The 23,681-nt window shown below is 42.0% G+C and overlaps 1 protein-coding gene across 1 annotated transcript in view; it reads left to right on the forward strand.

Annotated features, from left to right (window-relative positions):
- LOC310861435 (protein NLRC3-like) overlaps positions 1-23,401 on the forward strand; it is a gene marked incomplete at its 3' end in the record, with an annotated part of 28,398 nt that extends 4,997 nt beyond the window's left edge. The window contains exons 3-13 of the mRNA XM_083768865.1: positions 527-638; positions 2,348-2,451; positions 8,139-8,167; positions 8,374-8,477; positions 12,024-12,115; positions 12,668-12,853; positions 14,101-14,229; positions 19,043-19,517; positions 22,172-22,213; positions 23,095-23,163; positions 23,285-23,401. Coding sequence (XP_083624991.1) covers positions 527-638; positions 2,348-2,451; positions 8,139-8,167; positions 8,374-8,477; positions 12,024-12,115; positions 12,668-12,853; positions 14,101-14,229; positions 19,043-19,517; positions 22,172-22,213; positions 23,095-23,163; positions 23,285-23,401 — 1,459 coding nt within the window. The remainder of the gene's footprint in view (positions 1-526; positions 639-2,347; positions 2,452-8,138; positions 8,168-8,373; positions 8,478-12,023; positions 12,116-12,667; positions 12,854-14,100; positions 14,230-19,042; positions 19,518-22,171; positions 22,214-23,094; positions 23,164-23,284) is intronic.
- Positions 23,402-23,681: the final 280 nt, after the last annotated feature.

The raw sequence follows: 23,681 nt of genomic DNA on the forward strand, positions 1-23,681 counted from the left end.
ACACAACACTTGTGAGCTTGTAGATTGTCTATTGTGTACGTGCGACCCGTTGTAGCTACGCCACAGTTATCAAGCTTTACTGAGGTACGCAACAGATCAACACATAATCAATATCCTGCATCTACCTACTGTACCAATCAAATATCATTATATTAGTCTAGGCCTGTGGTTCCCACTGTACCAATCAATTATCATTATATTAGTCTAGGCCTGTGGTTCCCAAACTGAGGGTCTGGACCCCCAAGGGGGTCCCCAGATGATTAGCTTAACTAGTGTGGTTTCTCACTCAACAGTAACAGTTTAAGTATATACAGACTAGTATCTGCACATTTCTAAAGGTACAATTTAATGACTTTTAAAACATTTTTAAAACCAATTTGGTAAATTGGCGAATATTACGGAAGACTCAAACACAACATGTATCTGTGCAGCCGAGTCAAACTAAATGAAATACCTACAATTCTTGCTTGTCAGGGTATTCGGTATAATTTGTTTTGATAATCTCTTATTTAATCTGCATTCACAGACTTGTTGGCTGTAAACTCAGAAAGACAGACGTTGAAGTTGTGTCTTCAGCTCTCAGCTCTAATCCTTCCCATTTGAGAGAATTGGACCTCAGTGAAAACGACCTGCAGGACTCAGGACTCTGTGCTTCACTGAAGAGCCCACACTGTAGACTGGAAGTTCTAAAGTAAGATACATTTACCACATTTATTTTGATCACTTCTGTTTTATTATGTACTGTATTATGTGAATATAATATGAATGCTGTGGTGAGAATGTATTAATAAGCTTGATAGTGATCGTGTAATATCCCTTTAAGGCAAATGTATAGGCTACTTCGACATACAACGTGGTTGCGCTCCGAAAATAGCTGATCTACAAGCTCACTGTCTCCAAATGTCTTAATGCTCTGGGATCTATGTTGGTTCTCTGCTCTACATGTAAAGTGTCTTGAGACAACTTGTTGTGAGTCGACACTTTAATAAAATGTAACTGAATTGAATCACAACGCGTCGAGGACACAACACTTGTGAGCTTGTAGATTGTCTATTGTGTACGTGCGACCCGTTGTAGCTACGCCACAGTTATCAAGCTTTACTGAGGTACGCAACAGATCAACACATAATCAATATCCTGCATCTACCTACTGTACCAATCAAATATCATTATATTAGTCTAGGCCTGTGGTTCCCACTGTACCAATCAATTATCATTATATTAGTCTAGGCCTGTGGTTCCCAAACTGAGGGTCTGGACCCCCAAGGGGGTCCCCAGATGATTAGCTTAACTAGTGTGGTTTCTCACTCAACAGTAACAGTTTAAGTATATACAGACTAGTATCTGCACATTTCTAAAGGTACAATTTAATGACTTTTAAAACATTTTTAAAAACAATTTGGTAAATTGGCGAATATTACGGAAGACTCAAACACAACATGTATCTGTGCAGCCGAGTCAAACTAAATGAAATACCTACAATTCTTGCTTGTCAGGGTATTCGGTATAATTTGTTTTGATAATCTCTTATTTAATCTGCATTCACAGACTTGCTGGCTGTGAACTCAGAAAGACAGACGTTGAAGATGTGTCTTCAGCTCTCAGCTCTAATCCTTCCCATTTGAGAGAATTGGACCTCAGTGAAAACGACCTGCAGGACTCAGGACTCTGTGCTTCACTGAAGAGCCCACACTGTAGACTGGAAGTTCTAAAGTAAGATACATTTACCACATTTATTTTGATCACTTCTGTTTTATTATGTACTGTATTATGTGAATATAATATGAATGCTGTGGTGAGAATGTATTAATAAGCTTGATAGTGATCGTGTAATATCCCTTTAAGGCAAATGTATAGGCTACTTCGACATACAACGTGGTTGTGCACCGAAAATAGCTGATCTACAAGCTCACTGTCTCCAAATGTCTTAATGCTCAGGGTGGGATCTATGTTGGTTCTCTGCTCTACATGTAAAGTGTCTTGAGACAACTTGTTGTGAGTCGACACTTTAATAAAATTGAACTGAATTGAATCACAGCGCGGCGAGGACACAACACTTGTGAGCTTGCAGATCGGCTATTTTCGACGTTCAACCCCTCCAACCCCTTGTAGATACGCCACAGTTATCGAGCTTTACCGTGGTACGCATTAATACGTATTCAATATGCATCTACCTACTGTACTAATCTATTATCACTCTATTAGTCTAGGTCTGTGGTTCCCAAACTGTCTGATGGAGATGAACGACCACTCACTACATCAGAAGATCCAACAGTTCCTGAAGTCAGAGAACAGAACAGAGAAACTGTCTGAGACCCAGTGTTCAGCTCTGGCCGTCATGCTGCAGATGTCAGAGGAGGTTCTGGAAGAGTTGGACCTGGACAAATACAACACATCAGAGGAGGGGCGAAGGAGACTGATCCCAGCTGTGAGGAACTGCAGAAAGGCTCGGTTAGTAGTCAAGTGAATAGAAACATCCTAGAGTCAATCTGCCATTACAGTTAACACTATAATTATAAATGAAGGTTGGCATAAAAGGTGTCTGCATTTCAAATAGTGATTAGTGCATTGTCTGTATTGTCTGCATTGTTCTGCATTGTTCCACGCCCCTTTTAACACCATAAAATCCGCTTCACTGTGGTGAAAGCACTCAGTAGAACAAGTTGAAAGGTGTCACTCACAGATCTATAAGCGTACATTGCTTTGCATCGCAACACATTGACAGCTTGTAGGTCTGGTTAATTATCAAAGCGAGTCCCTCGATGCGATGTAATATAAAAAACAGCCAAAGCTTTTGAAAGTGGTACAAAGTTGACCTAGAGGGAAAGGCCATGGAGTCACTTAATCTGTAGGGTCCATCCTCCAGGGACCATGTGTGTGATATGATCTGTAGGGTACATCCTCCAGGGACCATGTGTGTGATAATATCTGTAGGGTCCATCCTCCAGGGACCATGTGTGTGATATGATCTGTAGGGTCCATCCTCCAGGGACTATGTGTGTGATATGATCTGTAGGGTCCATCCTCCAGGGACCATGTGTGTGATATGATCTGTAGGGTCCATCCTCCAGGGACCATGTGTGTGTCATCATCTGTCTAGCATGAAGGTGCACAACACACATCCTGGCAATAATTTAAAGATAATGTTGTCCTAAGTGTAGTAGCTGGCGAATGCAATTATCAATGCTGTATAATGGCTGAATATTCATGGACAACTTAAGTTATAAGCAACATAGTTTGTCTAAGCTCCAGATTCAATAATGATATTTGAACTGCCACGGTTCTTTTAATTACTCCGTTAAAGGAGCATAAGTTAACAGTTGTTGCTTGTGAAAAGGATCAATATTAATAATATAAGACACTTCTTATATCTGTGCATATGTTTGATGCAACGTTTGGAGCTGCTCATTTCCTTTTCTTGGTTTAACAAAAAAGAAAAGAAAAATGTACCACATTGGATAATTCTTTCATAATTCTTTAACAAGCTCACAATGCTGCGACCTGTTGTGAGCTTGTAGATCGACTATTTTCAGCCAAAATCAGTCATGACGACATCAAGGCCCGCCACAATAAATTTGAGTTGACTAAATCAACTGTAGATTTAGTCGACTAAAACTAGTAAGTAAGTAGCCTTGCCGAGCCATGAGGCCCATAGGGCAGGAGCCTATCTCCTGTTTCTGTAGCGTGAGGCAGCTTGATGTACAAGTACACCCCCTGGACATGACGCTAGTATGTCGCAGGGACTTATACCCCCAATCCAACCCTTGATGCTGAGTGTCAAGCAGGGAGGCACTGGGTCCCACGAGTCTTTGGTATGACCTGGCCAGGGATCGAACCATGACCTCCCAGTCTCAGGGCGGACACTCTAACCACAAGGCCACTGAGCTGGTGTCTAAAACAAGACCAAACACTAAAACATTCCAGGTGACTAAAATGTGACTAAAACTAAATGAAAGCTATTCAAGAGACTATGACAAAAACTAAAATCAAAATGTGCTGCCAAAAACAACACTGGACAGGACTTATAACATTGTGTATGTTATGAAATGTTATAATATTGTAGGTTATGAAATGTTATAATATTGTATGTTATGAAATGTTATAATATTGTATGTTATGAAATGTTATAATATTGTAGGTTATGAAATGTTATAATGTATATTATGAAATGTTATAAAATTGTAGGTTATGAAATGTTATAATATTGTAGGTTATGAAATGTTATAATATTGTAGGTTATGCAATATTATAATATAGGGGTAAATTCAAACTAACAGTAAAGCCTACAGCTGTGGCCCAGCTTGAGGAGACAGGGAACAGAAATAGAGACTAAATGCTGGTCTCCAGTAGCTTGTTTGTAAAGCTTTTACACCGTTTAGGCAGTAAATATGCAATGTTGTTGGTCAGTCTTCATTTCACTCACTTCAACTTCAACTGCTGGTTGAAGTCTTTGATATCAAAATGTCTATCTTCCTCTGTACAGTCATTCGGTGTTGTCAAGTGGTGATATATCTCTGGATAACTAGATAGGAGATGTTTTAGTTAACTTCAATGACAGTGAACTAGGAATCATTTGTTTTTATAATCTCTTATTTAATCTGCATTCACAGACTTGTTGGCTGTAAACTCAGAAAGACAGACGTTGAAGTTGTGTCTTCAGCTCTCAGCTCTAATCCTTCCCATTTGAGAGAATTGGACCTCAGTGAAAACGACCTGCAGGACTCAGGACTCTGTGCTTCACTGAAGAGCCCACACTGTAGACTGGAAGTTCTAAAGTAAGATACATTTACCACATTTATTTTGATCACTTCTGTTTTATCATGTACTGTATTATGTGAATATAATATGAATGCTGTGGTGAGAATGTATTAATAAGCTTGATAGTGATCGTGTAATATCCCTTTAAGGCAAATGTATAGGCTACTTCGACATACAACGTGGTTGCGCTCCGAAAATAGCTGATCTACAAGCTCACTGTCTCCAAATGTCTTAATGCTCTGGGATCTATGTTGGTTCTCTGCTCTACATGTAAAGTGTCTTGAGACAACTTGTTGTGAGTCGACACTTTAATAAAATGTAACTGAATTGAATCACAACGCGTCGAGGACACAACACTTGTGAGCTTGTAGATTGTCTATTGTGTACGTGCGACCCGTTGTAGCTACGCCACAGTTATCAAGCTTTACTGAGGTACGCAACAGATCAACACATAATCAATATCCTGCATCTACCTACTGTACCAATCAAATATCATTATATTAGTCTAGGCCTGTGGTTCCCACTGTACCAATCAATTATCATTATATTAGTCTAGGCCTGTGGTTCCCAAACTGAGGGTCTGGACCCCCAAGGGGGTCCCCAGATGATTAGCTTAACTAGTGTGGTTTCTCACTCAACAGTAACAGTTTAAGTGTATACAGACTAGTATCTGCACATTTCTAAAGGTACAATTTAATGACTTTTAAAACATTTTTAAAACCAATTTGGTAAATTGGCGAATATTACGGAAGACTCAAACACAACATGTATCTGTGCAGCCGAGTCAAACTAAATGAAATACCTACAATTCTTGCTTGTCAGGGTATTCGGTATAATTTGTTTTGATAATCTCTTATTTAATCTGCATTCACAGACTTGCTGGCTGTGAACTCAGAAAGACAGACGTTGAAGATGTGTCTTCAGCTCTCAGCTCTAATCCTTCCCATTTGAGAGAATTGGACCTCAGTGAAAACGACCTGCAGGACTCAGGACTCTGTGCTTCACTGAAGAGCCCACACTGTAGACTGGAAGTTCTAAAGTAAGATACATTTACCACATTTATTTTGATCACTTCTGTTTTATTATGTACTGTATTATGTGAATATAATATGAATGCTGTGGTGAGAATGTATTAATAAGCTTGATAGTGATCGTGTAATATCCCTTTAAGGCAAATGTATAGGCTACTTCGACATACAACGTGGTTGCGCTCCGAAAATAGCTGATCTACAAGCTCACTGTCTCCAAATGTCTTAATGCTCTGGGATCTATGTTGGTTCTCTGCTCTACATGTAAAGTGTCTTGAGACAACTTGTTGTGAGTCGACACTTTAATAAAATGTAACTGAATTGAATCACAACGCGTCGAGGACACAACACTTGTGAGCTTGTAGATTGTCTATTGTGTACGTGCGACCCGTTGTAGCTACGCCACAGTTATCAAGCTTTACTGAGGTACGCAACAGATCAACACATAATCAATATCCTGCATCTACCTACTGTACCAATCAAATATCATTATATTAGTCTAGGCCTGTGGTTCCCACTGTACCAATCAATTATCATTATATTAGTCTAGGCCTGTGGTTCCCAAACTGAGGGTCTGGACCCCCAAGGGGGTCCCCAGATGATTAGCTTAACTAGTGTGGTTTCTCACTCAACAGTAACAGTTTAAGTGTATACAGACTAGTATCTGCACATTTCTAAAGGTACAATTTAATGACTTTTAAAACATTTTTAAAACCAATTTGGTAAATTGGCGAATATTACGGAAGACTCAAACACAACATGTATCTGTGCAGCCGAGTCAAACTAAATGAAATACCTACAATTCTTGCTTGTCAGGGTATTCGGTATAATTTGTTTTGATAATCTCTTATTTAATCTGCATTCACAGACTTGCTGGCTGTGAACTCAGAAAGACAGACGTTGAAGATGTGTCTTCAGCTCTCAGCTCTAATCCTTCCCATTTGAGAGAATTGGACCTCAGTGAAAACGACCTGCAGGACTCAGGACTCTGTGCTTCACTGAAGAGCCCACACTGTAGACTGGAAGTTCTAAAGTAAGATAGATTTACCACATTTATTTTGATCACTTCTGTTTTATTATGTACTGTATTATGTGAATATAATATGATTGCTGTGGTGAGAATATTAATAAGCTTGATATCATGCAGGTAACCCAAGCTTATGGGCCTGAGTAGATGTTAAAATTACCCAAATAGGTTTGAAAGTGTATTAATCCTTTAAGGCAAATGTATAAGCTTCTGAGCTACTTCGTCATACAACTGGATTACACACCATAAACAGCTGATGTACAAACTCACAACGCGTCGAGGACGCAATGCTGGTGAGCTTGTAGATTGTCTATTTTATACGTGCGACCCGTTGTAGCTACGCCACAGTTATCAAGCTTTACTGAGGTACGCAACAGATCAACACATAATCAATATAATGCATCTACCTACTGTACTAATCTATTATCATTCTATTAGTCTAGGTCTGTGGTTCCCAAACTGAGGGTCTGGACCCCCAAGGGGGTCCCCAGATGATTAGCTTAACTAGTGTGGTTTCTCACTCAACAGTAACAGTTTAAGTGCATACAGACTAGTATCTGCACATTTCTAAAGGTACAATTTAATGACTTTTAAAATATTTTTTAAACCAATTTGGTAAATAGGCGAATATTACGGAAGACGCAAACACAACATGTATCTGTGCAGCTGAGTCAAACTAAATTAAATGCCTACAATTCTTGCTTGTCAGGGTATTTGGTATAATTTGTTTTGATAATATCTTATTTAATCTGCATTCACAGACTTGCTGGCTGTGAACTCAGTGAGACAGACGTTGAAGATGTGTCTTCAGCTCTCAGCTCTAATCCTTCCCATTTGAGAGAATTGGACCTCAGTGAAAACGACCTGCAGGACTCAGGACTCTGTGCTTCACTGAAGAGCCCACACTGTAGACTGGAAGTTCTAAAGTAAGATACATTTACCACATTTATTTTGATCACTTCTGTTTTATTATGTACTGTATTATGTGAATATAATATGAATGCTGTGGTGAGAATGTATTAATAAGCTTGATATTGATCATGTAATATCCCTTTAAGGCAAATGTATAGGCTACTTCGACATACAACGTGGTTGTGCACCGAAAATAGCTGATCTACAAGCTCACTGTCTCCAAATGTCTTAATGCTCAGGGTGGGATCTATGTTGGTTCTCTGCTCTACATGTAAAGTGTCTTGAGACAACTTGTTGTGAGTCGACACTTTAATAAAATTGAACTGAATTGAATCACAGCGCGGCGAGGACACAACACTTGTGAGCTTGCAGATCGGCTATTTTCGACGTTCAACCCCTCCAACCCCTTGTAGATACGCCACAGTTATCGAGCTTTACCGTGGTACGCATTAATACGTATTCAATATGCATCTACCTACTGTACTAATCTATTATCACTCTATTAGTCTAGGTCTGTGGTTCCCAAACTGTCTGATGGAGATGAACGACCACTCACTACATCAGAAGATCCAACAGTTCCTGAAGTCAGAGAACAGAACAGAGAAACTGTCTGAGACCCAGTGTTCAGCTCTGGCCGTCATGCTGCAGATGTCAGAGGAGGTTCTGGAAGAGTTGGACCTGGACAAATACAACACATCAGAGGAGGGGCGAAGGAGACTGATCCCAGCTGTGAGGAACTGCAGAAAGGCTCGGTTAGTAGTCAAGTGAATAGAAACATCCTAGAGTCAATCTGCCATTACAGTTAACACTATAATTATAAATGAAGGTTGGCATAAAAGTTGCATTTCAAATAGTGATTAGTGGTATTGTAGGGTATTATGGGTATTGTGTGTATTGTCTGCATTGTTCTGCATTGTTCCATGCCCCTTTTAACACCATAAAAGACAGCCAACATACCCAACGTTAAATCCGCTTCACTGTGGTGAAAGCACTCAGTAGAACAAGTTGAAAGGTGTCACTCACAGATCTATAAGCATACAATGCTTTGCATCGCAACACATTGACAGCTTGTAGGTCTGGTTAATTATCAAAGCGAGTCCTTCGATGCGATGTAATATAAAAAAACAGCCAAAGCTTTTGAAAGTGGTACAAAGTTGACCTAGAGGGAAAGGCCATGGAGTCACTTAATCTGTAGGGTCCATCCTCCAGGGACCATGTGTGATATGATCTGTAGGGTCCATCCTCCAGGGACCATGTGTGTGATATGATCTTGATCTGTAGGGTCCATCCTCCAGGGACCATGTGTGTGATATGATCTGTAGGGTCCATCCTCCAGGGACCATGTGTGTGATATGATCTGAAGGGTCCATCCTCCAGGGACCATGTGTGTGATATGATCTGTAGGGTCCATCCTCCAGGGACCATGTGTGTGATATGATCTGTAGGGTCCATCCTCCAGGGACCATGTGTGTGATATGATCTGTAGGCTCCATCCTCCAGGGACCATGTGTGTGATATGATCTGTAGGGTCCATCCTCCAGGGACCATGTGTGTGTCATCGTCTGTCTAGCATGAAGGTGCACAACACACATCCTGGCAATAATTTAAAGATAATGTTGTCCTAAGTGTAGTAGCTGGCGAATGCAATTATCAATGCTGAATAATGGCTGAATATCCATGGACAACTTAAGTTATAAGCAACATAGTTTGTCTAAGCTCCAGATTCAATAATGATATTTTAACTGCCACGGTTCTTTTAATTACTCCGTTAAAGGAGCATAAGTTAACAGTTGTTGCTTGTGAATAGGATCAATATTAATAATATAAAACACTTCTTATATCTGTGCATATGTTTGATGCAACGTTTGGAGCTGCTCATTTCCTTTTCTTGGGTTAACAAAAAAGAAAAGAAAAATTTACCACATTGGATAATTCTTTCATAATTCTTTAACAAGCTCACAATGCTGCGACCTGTTGTGAGCCTCGTAGATCGACTATTTTCAGCCAAAATCAGTCATGATGACATCAAGGCCCGCCACAATACATTTTAGTCGACTAAATCAACTGTAGATTTAGTCGACTAAAGTCTTATGACATTTAGTCGACTAAAACTAGTAAGTAAGTAGTCTTGCCGAGCCATGAGGCCCATAGGGCAGGAGCCTATCTCCTGTTTCTGTAGTGTGAGGCAGCTTGATGTACAAGTACACCCCCTGGACATGACGCTAGTATGTCGCAGGGACTTATACCCCCAATCCAACCCTTGTGTCTGAGTGTCAAGCAGGGAGGCACTGGGTCCCATTTTTAGAGTCTTTGGTATGACCTGGCCAGGGATCGAACCCCGACCTCCCAGTCTCAGGGCGGACACTCTAACCACAAGGCCACTGAGCTGGTGTCTAAAACTAGACCAAACACTAAAACATTCCAGGTGACTAAAATGTGACTAAAACTAAATGAAAGCTATTCAAGAGACTATGACAAAAACTAAAATCAAAATGTGCTGCCAAAAACAACACTGGACTTATAACATTGTGTATGTTATGAAATGTTATACTATTGTAGGTTATGAAATGTTATAATATTGTATGTTATGAAATGTTATAATTTTGTATATTGTGAAATGTTATAATATTGTAGGTTATGAAATGTTATAATATTGTAGGTTATATTATAATATTGGGGTAAATTCAAACTAACAGTAAAGCCTACAGCTGTGGCCCAGCTTGAGGAGACAGGGAACAGAAATAGAGACTAAATGCTGGTCTCCAGCAGCTTGTTTGTAAAGCTTTTACACCGTTTAGGCAGTAAATATGCAATGTTGTTGTTCAGTCTTCATTTCAACTTCAACTTCAACTGCTGGTTGAAGTCTTTGATATCAAAATGTCTATCTTCCTCTGTACAGTCATTCGGTGTTGTCAAGTGGTGATATATCTCTGGATAACTAGATAGGAGATGTTTTAGTTAACTTCAATGACAGTGAACTAGGAATCATTTGTTTTTATAATCTCTTATTTAATCTGCATTCACAGACTTGTTGGCTGTAAACTCAGAAAGACAGACGTTGAAGCTGTGTCTTCAGCTCTCAGCTCTAATCCTTCCCATTTGAGAGAATTGGACCTCAGTGAAAACGACCTGCAGGACTCAGGACTCTGTGCTTCACTGAAGAGCCCACACTGTAGACTGGAAGTTCTAAAGTAAGATACATTTACCACATTTATTTTGATCACTTCTGTTTTATTATGTACTGTATTATGTGAATATAATATGAATGCTGTGGTGAGAATGTATTAATAAGCTTTATATTGAACACGTAATATCCCTTTAAGGCAAATGTATAGGCTACTTCGACATACAATGTGGTTGCGCACCGAAAATAGCTGATCTACAAGCTCACTGTCTCCAAATGTCTTAATGCTCAGGGTGGGATCTATGTTGGTTCTCTGCTCTACATGTAAAGTGTCTTGAGACAACTTATTGTGAGTCGACACTTTAATAAAATTGAACTGAATTGAATCACAGCGCGTTCAACCCCTTGTAGCTACGCCACAGTTATCGAGCTTTACCGTGGTACGCATTAATACATAATCAATAGTCTGCATCTACCTACTGTACTAATCAATTATCATTCTATTAGTCTAGGTCTGTGGTTCCCAAACTGAGGGTCTGGACCCCCAAGGGGGTCCCCAGAGGATTAGCTTAATGTGCAGCATTGTTTTCTCACTGAACAGTAGACAAACCAACAGTATAAGTGTACAGTATACAGAGTATCTGTACATTTCTAAAGCCCAAACCACACCAAAGGGTTGGGTCGGGACAAAGTGTTCTTTTTAAAGATAAACCACACCAATGAAACTCATTGAGTTGCATTGGTGTGGTTGATGTAAAAACCAAAAGAAAGAAAAGGTTTTGTCCCGACCTGACCCTTTGGTGTGGTTTAGGATTTAAGGTACAATTAAATTACTTTTAAAACATTTTTAAAACCAAATTGTCAAATATTATGGAAGAAAGTCGCAAACATTGTGAAAATAGCTAATCTACAAGCTCACTGTGAGGCATTGTGAGCTTGTAGTTTGGCTATTTTCACAATATGTATCAGTGAAACTGAAAGTAATGCCTATAATTCCAAGTGCTTGTCAGGTAGGGGTCTCCCAAGTTCAGATATGATTATTTAGGTATAATTTGTTTTTATAATCTCTTATTTAATCTGCATTCACAGACTTGCTGGCTGTAAACTCAGAAAGACAGACGTTGAAGCTGTGTCTTCAGCTCTCAGCTCTAATCCTTCCCATTTGAGAGAATTGGACCTCAGTGAAAACGACCTGCAGGACTCAGGACTAGTGGAGCTGCTCTGTGCTTCACTGAAGAGCCCACACTGTAGACTGGAAGTTCTAAAGTAAGATACATTTACCATATTTTGATCACTTCTGTTTTATTATGTACTGTATAAGTATTATGTGAATATAATATGAATGCTGTGGTGAGAATGTATTAATAAGCTTGATATCATGTTAACCCAAGCCTATGTCCCTGAGTAGATGTTAAAATTACCCCAAACATGTTTAAAAGTGTAATATCCCTTTAAGGTGAATATCGGCTACTTCATCATATAACAGAGTTTCTCACAACGCGTAGAGGAGTTGTAGATCGGCTATTTCTGACTTGCGACCCGTTGTAGCTACGCCACAGTTATCGACCTTCTAAATTATATTATAATAATACTAATATTACGGAAGAAAGAGCCAAACATCGTGAAAATAGCTAATCTACAAGCTCACTGTGAGGCATTGTGAGCTTGTAGTTTGGCTATTTTCACAATATGTATCAGTGAAACTGAAAGTAATGCCTATAATTCCAAGTGCTTGTCAGGTAGGGGTCTCCCAAGTTCAGATATGATTATTTAGGTATAATTTGTTTTTATAATCTCTTATTTAATCTGCATTCACAGACTTGCTGGCTGTAAACTCAGAAAGACAGACGTTGAAGCTGTGTCTTCAGCTCTCAGCTCTAATCCTTCCCATTTGAGAGAATTGGACCTCAGTGAAAACGACCTGCAGGACTCAGGACTCTCAGAACGAGTGGAGCTGCTCTGTGCTTCACTGAAGAGCCCACACTGTAGACTGGAAGTTCTAAAGTAAGATACATTTACCATATTTTGATCACTTCTGTTTTATTATGTACTGTATTATGTGAATATAATATGAATGCTGTGGTGAGAATGTATTAATAAGCTTGATATCATGTTAACCCAAGCCTATGTCCCTGAGTAGATGTTAAAATTACCCCAAACATGTTTAAAAGTGTAATATCCCTTTAAGGTGAATATCGGCTACTTCATCATATAACAGAGTTTCTCACAACGCGTAGAGGAGTTGTAGATCGGCTATTTCTGACTTGCGACCCGTTGTAGCTACGCCACAGTTATCGACCTTCTAAATTATATTATAATAATACTAATATTACGGAAGAAAGAGCCAAACATCGTGAAAATAGCCGACCTGCAAGCTCACTGTGAGGTTTTGTGAGCTTGTAGTTTAGTAATATTTTCACATTAAAGGTGTAGTGAAACACTTTTAGAGCATATCCGTGGTCATCATATTGGCATACCTAACAATGGATGCATGCCGAAATTCTCATTTGTGTGTGTTTTTATATCAAAAGTCCATAAAAATAAAAATGTAATTACTTCCTTAAAACTAAAACGTGCTGCGTGATGACTGATGACGTGTAGAGATACACATCAATGAAAGCCAATGAAAATGAAGCTCACCCGTTTGAGTCCCATCCCTGCGCGTCCGTCCAAACACAGCTGCTACTGATTACAGAAATCATCCGTTTTTAATCTCATTCAAGATGACATCCAGACTCGTTTTAAACTTAATCATCACGCTAACATAATTATGTTATGGTCATGTGTACAGGTTAGAGATAAACCCCTAGATTTGCTGCAGGGTTAATGTATGGTTACAATTGCAAGTGCTTCTAAGGATGGGGGGGTCCCAGTTCAATATGTAAGTCTTTTGGGGGGTCCCAATTCAATATATACGTCTTTTGGGGGGTCCCAGTTCAATATATAAGTCTTTTGGGGGTCCCAGTTCAATATATAAGTCTTTTGGGGGCTCCCAGTTCAATATATAAGTCTTTTGGGGGTCCCAGTTCAAATATGATTATGTTGGGGGTTCAGGGTTTGTTTTAATGGAACTAAAACATCCAGGTGTGAAGGCACCCTAAGTGGGACAAGAGAGTCCTTGAAGCAGGTTTTACATCCAGGAATAATGCATATTATAAATGTGTCATTCATTCATTCATTCATTCATTCAGTAATTAATTCATTAATTAATTAATTCATTCATTCATGTATGATTCCATCTGGTGTTTCAGACTGGCTCACTGCGGCTTGTTAGAGAGATGCTGTGAAGCTCTGGCCTCAGCTGTAAGCTCTAATCCCTCCCTAAGAGAGTTGGACCTGAGCCTCAACGTGGTGAATGATTCAGTCCTGGAGAACTGCAAGTGAGTAGACTCGGGCTGTGTCCATGTTGGACAGTGCAGTGTTTCCCTTTACAGTGTATTCACTCTGACACAACGCCATGCATGCAGAGAGAACAATGCAGTGCCTCAAAGAAACTCTAAAAATGTGTACTCTAAACAACAAAAATAATCTAATTTAAGAACAAGACATATCCAAGATATATGTGCATAGTAACGTTGCATCAAGAAGGTATAAAAGGAGAATGGAGTGCTTTAGGGGTTAAGGTGGAGTCTGAGGAGGTGATGAGATCCAAACTGGGCAGCAGTGAGTATGTCTGGATGAGCTGCAGGGCCAAGATAATGATAGGAGAAACACTGTAGTGTCAGCTAGTGGAGACGTTGTGTTAGACAGTCAGACATTGATGCATTGTTGTTCTACTTCCTACAGAGTGAAACACTGTAGTGTCAGCTAGTGGAGACGTTGTGTTAGACAGTCAGACATTGATGCATTGTTGTTCTACTTCCTACAGAGTGAAACACTGTAGTGTCAGCTAGTGGAGACGTTGTGTTAGACAGTCAGACATTGATGCATTGTTGTTCTACTTCCTACAGAGTGAAACACTGTAGTGTCAGCTAGTGGAGACGTTGTGTTAGACAGTCAGACATTGATGCATTGTTGTTCTACTTCCTATAGAGTGAAACACTGTAGTGTCAGCTAGTGGAGACGTTGTGTTAGACAGTCAGACATTGATGCATTGTTGTTCTACTTCCTACAGAGTGAAACATGGAGGAGAAGATAGGTTTAATTCTACACTCATTTCAAAACGTGAGTATCTGTCTGTCTGTGTCAACATCACACGTTAACATTTTATACACTGTTGTATACTTGGTTGATGTTGTCCTGAAAACTCTTGTGCTCTCTACTCTGTGCTCTTGGCCTGGTCCTTAACACCATCAAGATGAGGTCATGTGGTTTGACAGAAACAATGGGCCTCATTCACTAACCTGGTCGTAAATAACATGTATTTCGTCTATATTTGGCATGAGTTAAATTGTGACGTGCGATGCATGAAAGGTGGTGCAGAGCCGTGATGTGTGCGGATCACAGGTGTGTCTCGTTTTTGTTAGAAAGTCACAAGTGATCTCCGTGTTGATCATGTGCATTGTTCCACGCTCCATTTGACGCCATACGAGACAACTGGAAATAAAAATCACACTTGTGTGAACTGAGCGGTGCAACTATACATTTATTGGTATAGTTACTGCTCTGTACTGTATTGTAGTGGGCTGTGCTCTATGCTGTACTTTGAAAAGGACAGAGTTACCGTGTGGGGGTCCCCGGAACATCCTGACCCCCAGGAACGTACCCAGGGGGCCGGGACGGTTCTGGCAAGCCTTTGCGTGTCCGAAATGGTTGAGAAATGACAGAGTTACCGCGTTGCAGCTTTCCGTGCTCGGACAGAGAGACAGACACGTTCACATAGAGACAGACACGTACACATAGAGACAGACACGTACACATAGAGACAGACACGTACACATAGAGACAGACACGTACACAGAGAGACAGACACGTACACAGAGAGACAGACACATATAGACAGACACATACACATAGAGACAGACACGTACACATAGAGACAGACACGTACACAGAGAGACAGACACATACACATAGAGACAGACACGTACACGTAGAGACAGACACGTACACATAGAGACAGACACGTACACATAGAGACAGACACGTACACAGAGAGACAGACACATACACATAGAGACAGACACATACACATAGAGACAGACACGTACACGTAGAGACAGACACGTACACATAGAGACAGACACGTACACAGAGAGACAGACACATACACATAGAGACAGACACGTACACGTAGAGACAGACACGTACACATAGAGACAGACACGTACACATAGAGACAGACACGTACACAGAGAGACAGACACGTACACATAGAGACAGACACATACACATAGAGACAGACACGTACACATAGAGACAGACACATACACATAGAGACAGACACGTACACAGAGAGACAGACACGTACACATAGAGACAGACACGTACACGTAGAGACAGACACGTACACAGAGAGACAGACACGTACACAGAGAGACAGACACGTACACAGAGAGACAGACACGTACACATAGAGACAGACACGTACACATAGAGACAGACACGTACACATAGAGACAGACACGTACACATAGAGACAGACACGTACACATAGAGACAGACACGTACACATAGAGACAGACACGTACACATAGAGACAGACACGTACACAGAGACAGACACGTACACATAGAGACAGACACGTACACGTAGAGACAGACACGTACACATAGAGACAGACACGTACACATAGAGACAGACACGTACACAGAGAGACAGACACGTACACGTAGAGACAGACACGTACACATAGAGACAGACACGTACACAGAGAGACAGACACGTACACATAGAGACAGACACGTACACATAGAGACAGACACGTACACAGAGAGACAGACACGTACACGTAGAGACAGACACGTACACAGAGAGACAGACACGTACATAGAGAGACAGACACATACACATAGAGACAGACACGTACACATAGAGACAGACACGTACACAGAGAGACAGACACGTACACATAGAGACAGACACATACACAGAGACAGACACGTACACATAGAGACAGACACGTACACAGAGAGACAGACACGTACACATAGAGACAGACATGTACACATAATAATAATAATACAGTGTTGTTTTTGGCAGCAAATTTCTATTTTAGTTTAGTCATAGTCTTTGGACTGAAACTTCATTTAGTTTTAGTCACATTTTAGTCACCTGGAATGTATTAGTGTTAGTCTAGTTTTAGTGAACTAAATGTCATAAGATTTTAGTCGACTAAATCTACAGGTGATTTAGTCGACTAAAATGTATTTTGGCGGGTCTTGATGCCGTCGTAATGAGTGTTTTTACACTTGCTGAAAATAGCTGATCTACAAGCTCACAACGCGTTGCGTTGCATCGCGTTGTGAGCTTGTAGATCAGCTATTTTCAGCAAGTGTAAAAATTTTCAGCAAATTTTCAGCAGTACACATAGAGACAGACACGTACACAGAGAGACAGACACGTACACATATAGACAGACACGTAAACAGAGAGACAGACACGTACACAGAGAGACAGACACGTACACATAGAGACAGACACGTACACATAGAGACAGACACGTACACATAGAGACAGACACGTACACAGAGAGACAGACACGTACACATCAGGGGGGCAGTCAGACAGATATTTTGTGAAGCCTGAAACTCCTGAAAGTTCATATAATGGCCTGTTGTGGCGCTGTCATTGGACCCAGAAAAACCCATAGCCCCATAGAAGTCCATGTATTTGGGCCCAACTTCACCTAGACTGTATTACCTTAATAAACATGGTCATGAATACTTTCTGCTTCCAGTCACTAGTTTAAAGTCTCATTTCTAATGTCATAATATTCTTTTTGGAAAATGATGGTCCCATTTATCAAATAAATGACCATAAAGTCGCGTATGTTCTGAGGGGCGTGGCTACCGTTACAGTCTATGATCGGGATTCCCCACCCACTCGAGTCAAAATAAAAACCAACGGAGAAGAAGGGGGGAAGTTCCGCCTCGTTGTCTGGGCAGCCAATGGCCAGCTGGGCCCAAACGGAGCCAGCCAATGGCCAGCTGGGCCTAAACGGATCTAGAAAGATGGCGACTTACAGTGCAGGAATAACAGGCTTCATTTTACGTCCATGTTAGACCCGGGGAACTTTGTCCATATTTTTTACAGTCTATGGTACACATAGAGACAGACACGTACACAGAGAGACAGACACGTACACAGAGAGACAGACACGTACACAGAGAGACAGACACGTACACAGAGAGACAGACACGTACACATAGAGACAGACACGTACACAGAGAGACAGACACGTACACAGAGAGACAGACACGTACACATAGAGACAGACACGTACACAGAGAGACAGTCCGCGCATGTGTGTGTGTGTGTGTGACCGTGCGTGTGTGGGTGTGTGACCGCGCATGTGTGTGTGAGCGCGACTGTGTGCACGTGTGTAACCGCGCATGTGTGTGACTGTGAGTGTGTGTGTGACCGCGCATGTGTGTGTGTGACTGCGACTGTGTGTGTGACCGTGAGTGTGTGTGTGACCGTGCGTGTGTGTGTGTGACCGCGCATGTGTGTGTGCGACTGTGAGTGTGTGTGTGACTGCGACTGTGTGTGTGTGACCGTGAGTGTGTGTGACCGCGCATGTGTGTGTGACCGCGCATGTGTGTGACCGCGCATGTGTGTGTGTGTGTGACTGTGCACGTGTGTGTGTGACTGTGCGTGTGTGCAACCCTGCATGTGTGTGTGTGTGTGTGTGACTGTGCACGTGTGTGTGTGTGTGTGACTGTGCGTGTGTGCAACCCTGCATGTGTGTGTGTGTGTGTGTGTGTGTGTGTGTGTGTGTGTGTGTGTGTGTGTGTGTGTGTGTGTGTGTGTGTGTGTGTGTGTGTGTGTGTGTGCGACCGTGCATGTTTGTGTGTGTGTGTGTGTGTGTGTGTGTGTGTGTGTGTGTGTGTGTGTGTGTGTGTGTGTGTGTGTGTGTGTGTGTGTGTGTGTCTGTGCGCAAGGGTCCGACCGTGCATGTGCATTTGTGCGTGTGTGTCAGTCAGTGAATGATGTATTTAATGTCTCCTGTGTTGTTTTCTCATCAGATTTCCAGCGTCTCACACTGGACACAAACACAGCACACAGAGACCTCTCTCTGTCTGGGGGCAACAGGGAGGTCACATGGAGGTCAGGGGGTTCAGGGGGTCAGGATCCTCCTGATCACCCTGACAGGTTTGATTACTGGTATCAGGTTCTGAGTACACAGAGTGTGACTGGATGCTGTTCCTGGAAGGTACAGTGCAGTGGAAGGGTTTATATAGGAGTAGCCGACGGAACAATCAGCAGGAAAGGACGTGGTGATGACTGTTGGCTTGGATGGAATGACAAGTCCTGGATTCTGGACTGTGATGGTGATGGTGGTTCCAGGTACTCTGTCAGACACAACGGACAGCAGACTGTCCTCCCTGTCTTTGCCTATAGAGGCTCCAACAGAGTATCAGTGTATGTGGACGGTCCCGCTGGGACTCTGTCCTTCTACACTGACTTTCTGAGACACCTGTACACCTTCCAGACCACGCCCACTCAACGTCTCTATGCTGGGTTCAGGTTATACCCCTCCTCCTCCTCCTCCTCCTCCTCCTCCTCAGTGCGTCTGATAGACTGTAAAAAATATGGACAAAGCGTTCCCCGGGTCTAACATGAACGTAAAATGAAGCCTGTAATGATATGCTAATTCCTGATGTAAGTCGCCATCTTTTGGTACCAGCTGGCCATTGGCTGGCTCCGTTTTGTACCAGCTGGTCATTGGCTGCCCAGACAACGAGGCGGGACTTCCCCCCTTCTTCTCCGTTGGTTTTTATTTTGACTCGAGTGGGAGGAGAAGACTCTTGAGTGGGAGGGGAATCCCGATCATAGACTGTAACGGTAGCCACGCCCCTCAGAACATACGCGACTTTATGGTCATTTTTTTAATTAATGGGACCATAATTTTCCAAAAAGAATATTATGACATTAGAAATGAGACTTTAAACTAGTGACTGGAAGAAGAAAGTATTCATGACCATGTTTATTAAGGTAATACAGTCTAGGTGAAGTTGGGCCAAAATACATGGGCCTCTATGGAGCTATGGGGCTTTTTGGGTCCAGTCCAGCGCCACAACAGGCCATTATATGAACTACCGATTTCAAATGAGGCTTCACGAAATATCTGGCTGACTGCCCCCCTGGTCTGTGTGAGCAGAGATAGAGGCTCTATGTGAGGGTGACATCATCAGGTGGCCATGGTTACTCAACATGTTTGAGTGAGTGCAGGTTGTCATGGTTACCACCGTCACCACGGGGTACTTTGACACTATAGCCGAGTCTGACATCATGGACTCCATATTTGGGCATGAGTAACTCATGACATCACGGTGACATCATCGTGGTGATGTATATAAGCATCACAGTGACATCACACATTACAGCTCCTGGACGTTGTCATGTCAACACCCCGCCCATGCATTTGACCTTTGACCCAATGCATTGTGAGCTTGTAGATCTGATATTTTCAAATACTGTAGTAAAGTAATATATGGCTAATATTTGATCATTTAGCTTCTAGGACCCCCTGGAACCCCCTCAAGGACCCCCGGGGGACCCTGGACCACACTTTGAGAACCAGTTAGTGTTGATTTTGTCGACTAAAACTATGACGGAAAATGTTCGCCGACCACCTTTTTCCACTAAGGAAGACTAACATGATGACTAAAACTATAAGACAATACTGACAATTTCCTCATCAAATGAAAACTAGAGTAAAATCTTAGGGTGGAGAAGAGATCCAGTAGAACTAAAAGACAAGTCATTTTATGCTTGGTTACATGCTGAAAATAGCAGATCTACAAGCTCACAACGCGCCGCACTGCAAGCTTGTAGATCGGCTATTTTCAGCATGCACCGAGTGTAAAATCACCCATTACGACGCCACCAAGGCCCACCGAAATACATTTTAGTCGACTAAATTACCTGTATAGATTTAGTCGACTAACCTCTTATATTTAGTCGACTAAAACTAGACTAACACTAAAACATTTCAGATGACTAAAATATGACTAAAACTAAATTCATTCATTCATTCAAAAGACTGACTAAAATAAAATCTAAATTTGATGTCAAAATAAAACAAAAGAAACAGTGGTCTCAAAATCAGTTCAAAAATGTTAACCCTATATGTACACACTGGCCATTTGAAAACAGCAGATCTCACAATGTTTCGCGATGCAGATTTAAAATAAGAAAGTATTTTTGTAAATATATATAGGCTATTTGAAAATTGTAACACAAATCTTGTGTTGGGGTCCCTGGTACAAATATGTTCACATGGGGGTCCCTGGTACAAATATGTTCAAATGGGGGTCCCTGGTACAAATATGTTCACACGGGGGTCCCTGGTACAAATATGTTCAAATGGGGGTCCCTGGTACAAATATGTTCACATGGGGGTCCCTGGTACAAATATGTTCACATGGGGGTCCCTGGTACAAATATGTTCAAATGGGGGTCCCTGGTACAAATATGTTCACATGGGGGTCCCTGGTACAAATATGTTCACATGGGGGTCCCTGGTACAAATATGTTCACATGGGGGTCCCTGGTACAAATATGTTCACATGGGGGTCCGTGGTCAGATCCATATTAATGTCAAACTCTATGGTATAAATGAGTCATCACCACAGGGAGCTTTAGATCTTACATTAGACTAGATGTCTGCATGTGTTGGTAGACGGGAGAGTCTTTGACCTTTGACCTGGTAGATGGGGAGAGTCTTTGACCTTTGACCTGGTAGATGGGGAGATTCTTTGACCTTTGACCTGGTAGATGGGGAGAGTCTTTGACCTTTGACCTGGTAGACAGGGAGAGTTTTTTTTTACCTTTTGAAGCATCCTTTGAGTAACTGCTGGTGCTCAGTGTGGAGGCTGCAGCAGAGCTCAGTGTGGAGGCTGCAGCAGAGCTCAGTGTGAAGGCTGCAGCAGAGCTCAGTGTGGAGGCTGCAGCAGAGCTCAGTGTGGAGGCTGCAGCAGAGCTCAGTGTGGAAGCTGCAGCAGAGCTCAGTTATGGAGGCTGCAGCAGAGCTCAGTGTGGAGGCTGCAGCAGAGCTCAGTGTGGAGGCTGCAGCAGAGCTCAGTGTGGAGGCTGCAGCAGAGCTCAGTGTGGAGGCTGCAGCAGAGCTCAGTGTGGAGGCTGCAGCAGAGCTCAGTGTGGAGGCTGCAGCAGAGCAGGTTGTTTCTGGACTTCACCTTCACTGCCGTTCCCTTTTAGGTATTCCTTGAAGGACAGGATTCTGTCGAGGGTCACACCGAGGTGGGTTGGATTAGAGGCAGCTTTAACTTGAGTCCACTCAGATGGATGTTCAGTTCTCTGACAGCTTTATCTTGAGTCCACTCAGATGGATGTTCAGTTCTCTGGCAGCTTTATCTTGAGTCCACTCAGATGGATGTTCAGTTCTCTGGCAGCTTTATCTTGAGTCCACTCAGATGGATGTTCAGTTCTCTGGCAGCTTTATCTTGAGTCCACTCAGATGGATGTTCAGTTCTCTGGCAGCTTTATCTTGAGTCCCAACCCGGCCGCACCCAAAGAGGTTGATATAACACGGAATGGTCACAATGCTATTCCGTGTATATTGTACTAGACCTCCCGTCAAACCGTGGATACGATACTGATTTTCCCCCCATCCATTTCTATACGTTGTTATTGCGTGTATACTTTACGGAAATCTCCCCCCATCCACTTCTACGTCAGTGACGTCACGGTGCTAATAAAATATACAATAAAACATAATTTGACTGTGTTTGACTGTATACGTTTGTGAGAACGCCTACACAAATGTTCAGATTACAAAATAAAGTGCCCATGTGTGTATTCATAAATTAAAACATTATAATGCATTATAATTCCTTCAGTGCATGCATTTATTGTCCACTCAGATGGATGTTCAGTTCTCTGGCAGCTTTAACATTGTGGAGATGGAATACACTGGAAGCTGGGCTTTTTGCAGAACTGGTCCAGTTTGTAAAGGTCTTCAGTGAGCACCTGTTCCAGTGGGTCATGTTCTGGTGGTTTGGAATGCCAAACAGATGTCGTCTGTACAGATGAATAGGTCGTTTTGCGTAGAGGTTGAATAGGGTTGGACCCTGCGGGACTCCATTTTTCTGTGTTCTCTGTGTGCCTGTGTTCTGTCCGAGGTGAACTCTGAACCTCCGGTTGGTCAGCAGATTTGTGAGTTTCACTGTGAGGTCTTTGTGAGTTTCACTGTGAGCTGTTTGTGCCAGACGGTATCAAAGGCAGCTGTGATGAGGTGGAGGAACACAGTCCCTGTCTTCAGTCATCTACCATGCAGACATCTACACCCCCCACTGCTCCACTTCCATCTAGACCAACCCTCCACCAGCTGACTTCACCGTCCAATCAGCTTGGACAAAGGAATGGGAGTCCAAGGAGGTCCCAAACAAACAGTCATCGTTTTCCTCTAATGACTGTAACCGGCAGTAATGCCCGATGTCCTCAGCCACTTTCATTAGTGTTCAATCTTTGTATAATATTTGTATATTTGTATATTTGATATTTCTATATATTGGGAAAATGTATTGACATTGTTAATAGATACTGATATCTTGTATCTATCCCGTCTGTAATCACACCTTGGGTGTGACTGTGAGGTGATGATTAGTGATGGTGTGCACCTGCACAACGTCACCACTCCTTCAAAAGAGACTTGACTCCCACAACTCCTCACACTGAAGAAGGCTGTTAGCCCAAACGTTTGTCCCGA

Source organism: Protomyctophum parallelum (genome assembly GCF_964188405.1).
Source record: "Protomyctophum parallelum genome assembly, chromosome: 7".
In the NCBI taxonomy this organism is placed as follows: Eukaryota; Metazoa; Chordata; class Actinopteri; order Myctophiformes; family Myctophidae; genus Protomyctophum; species Protomyctophum parallelum.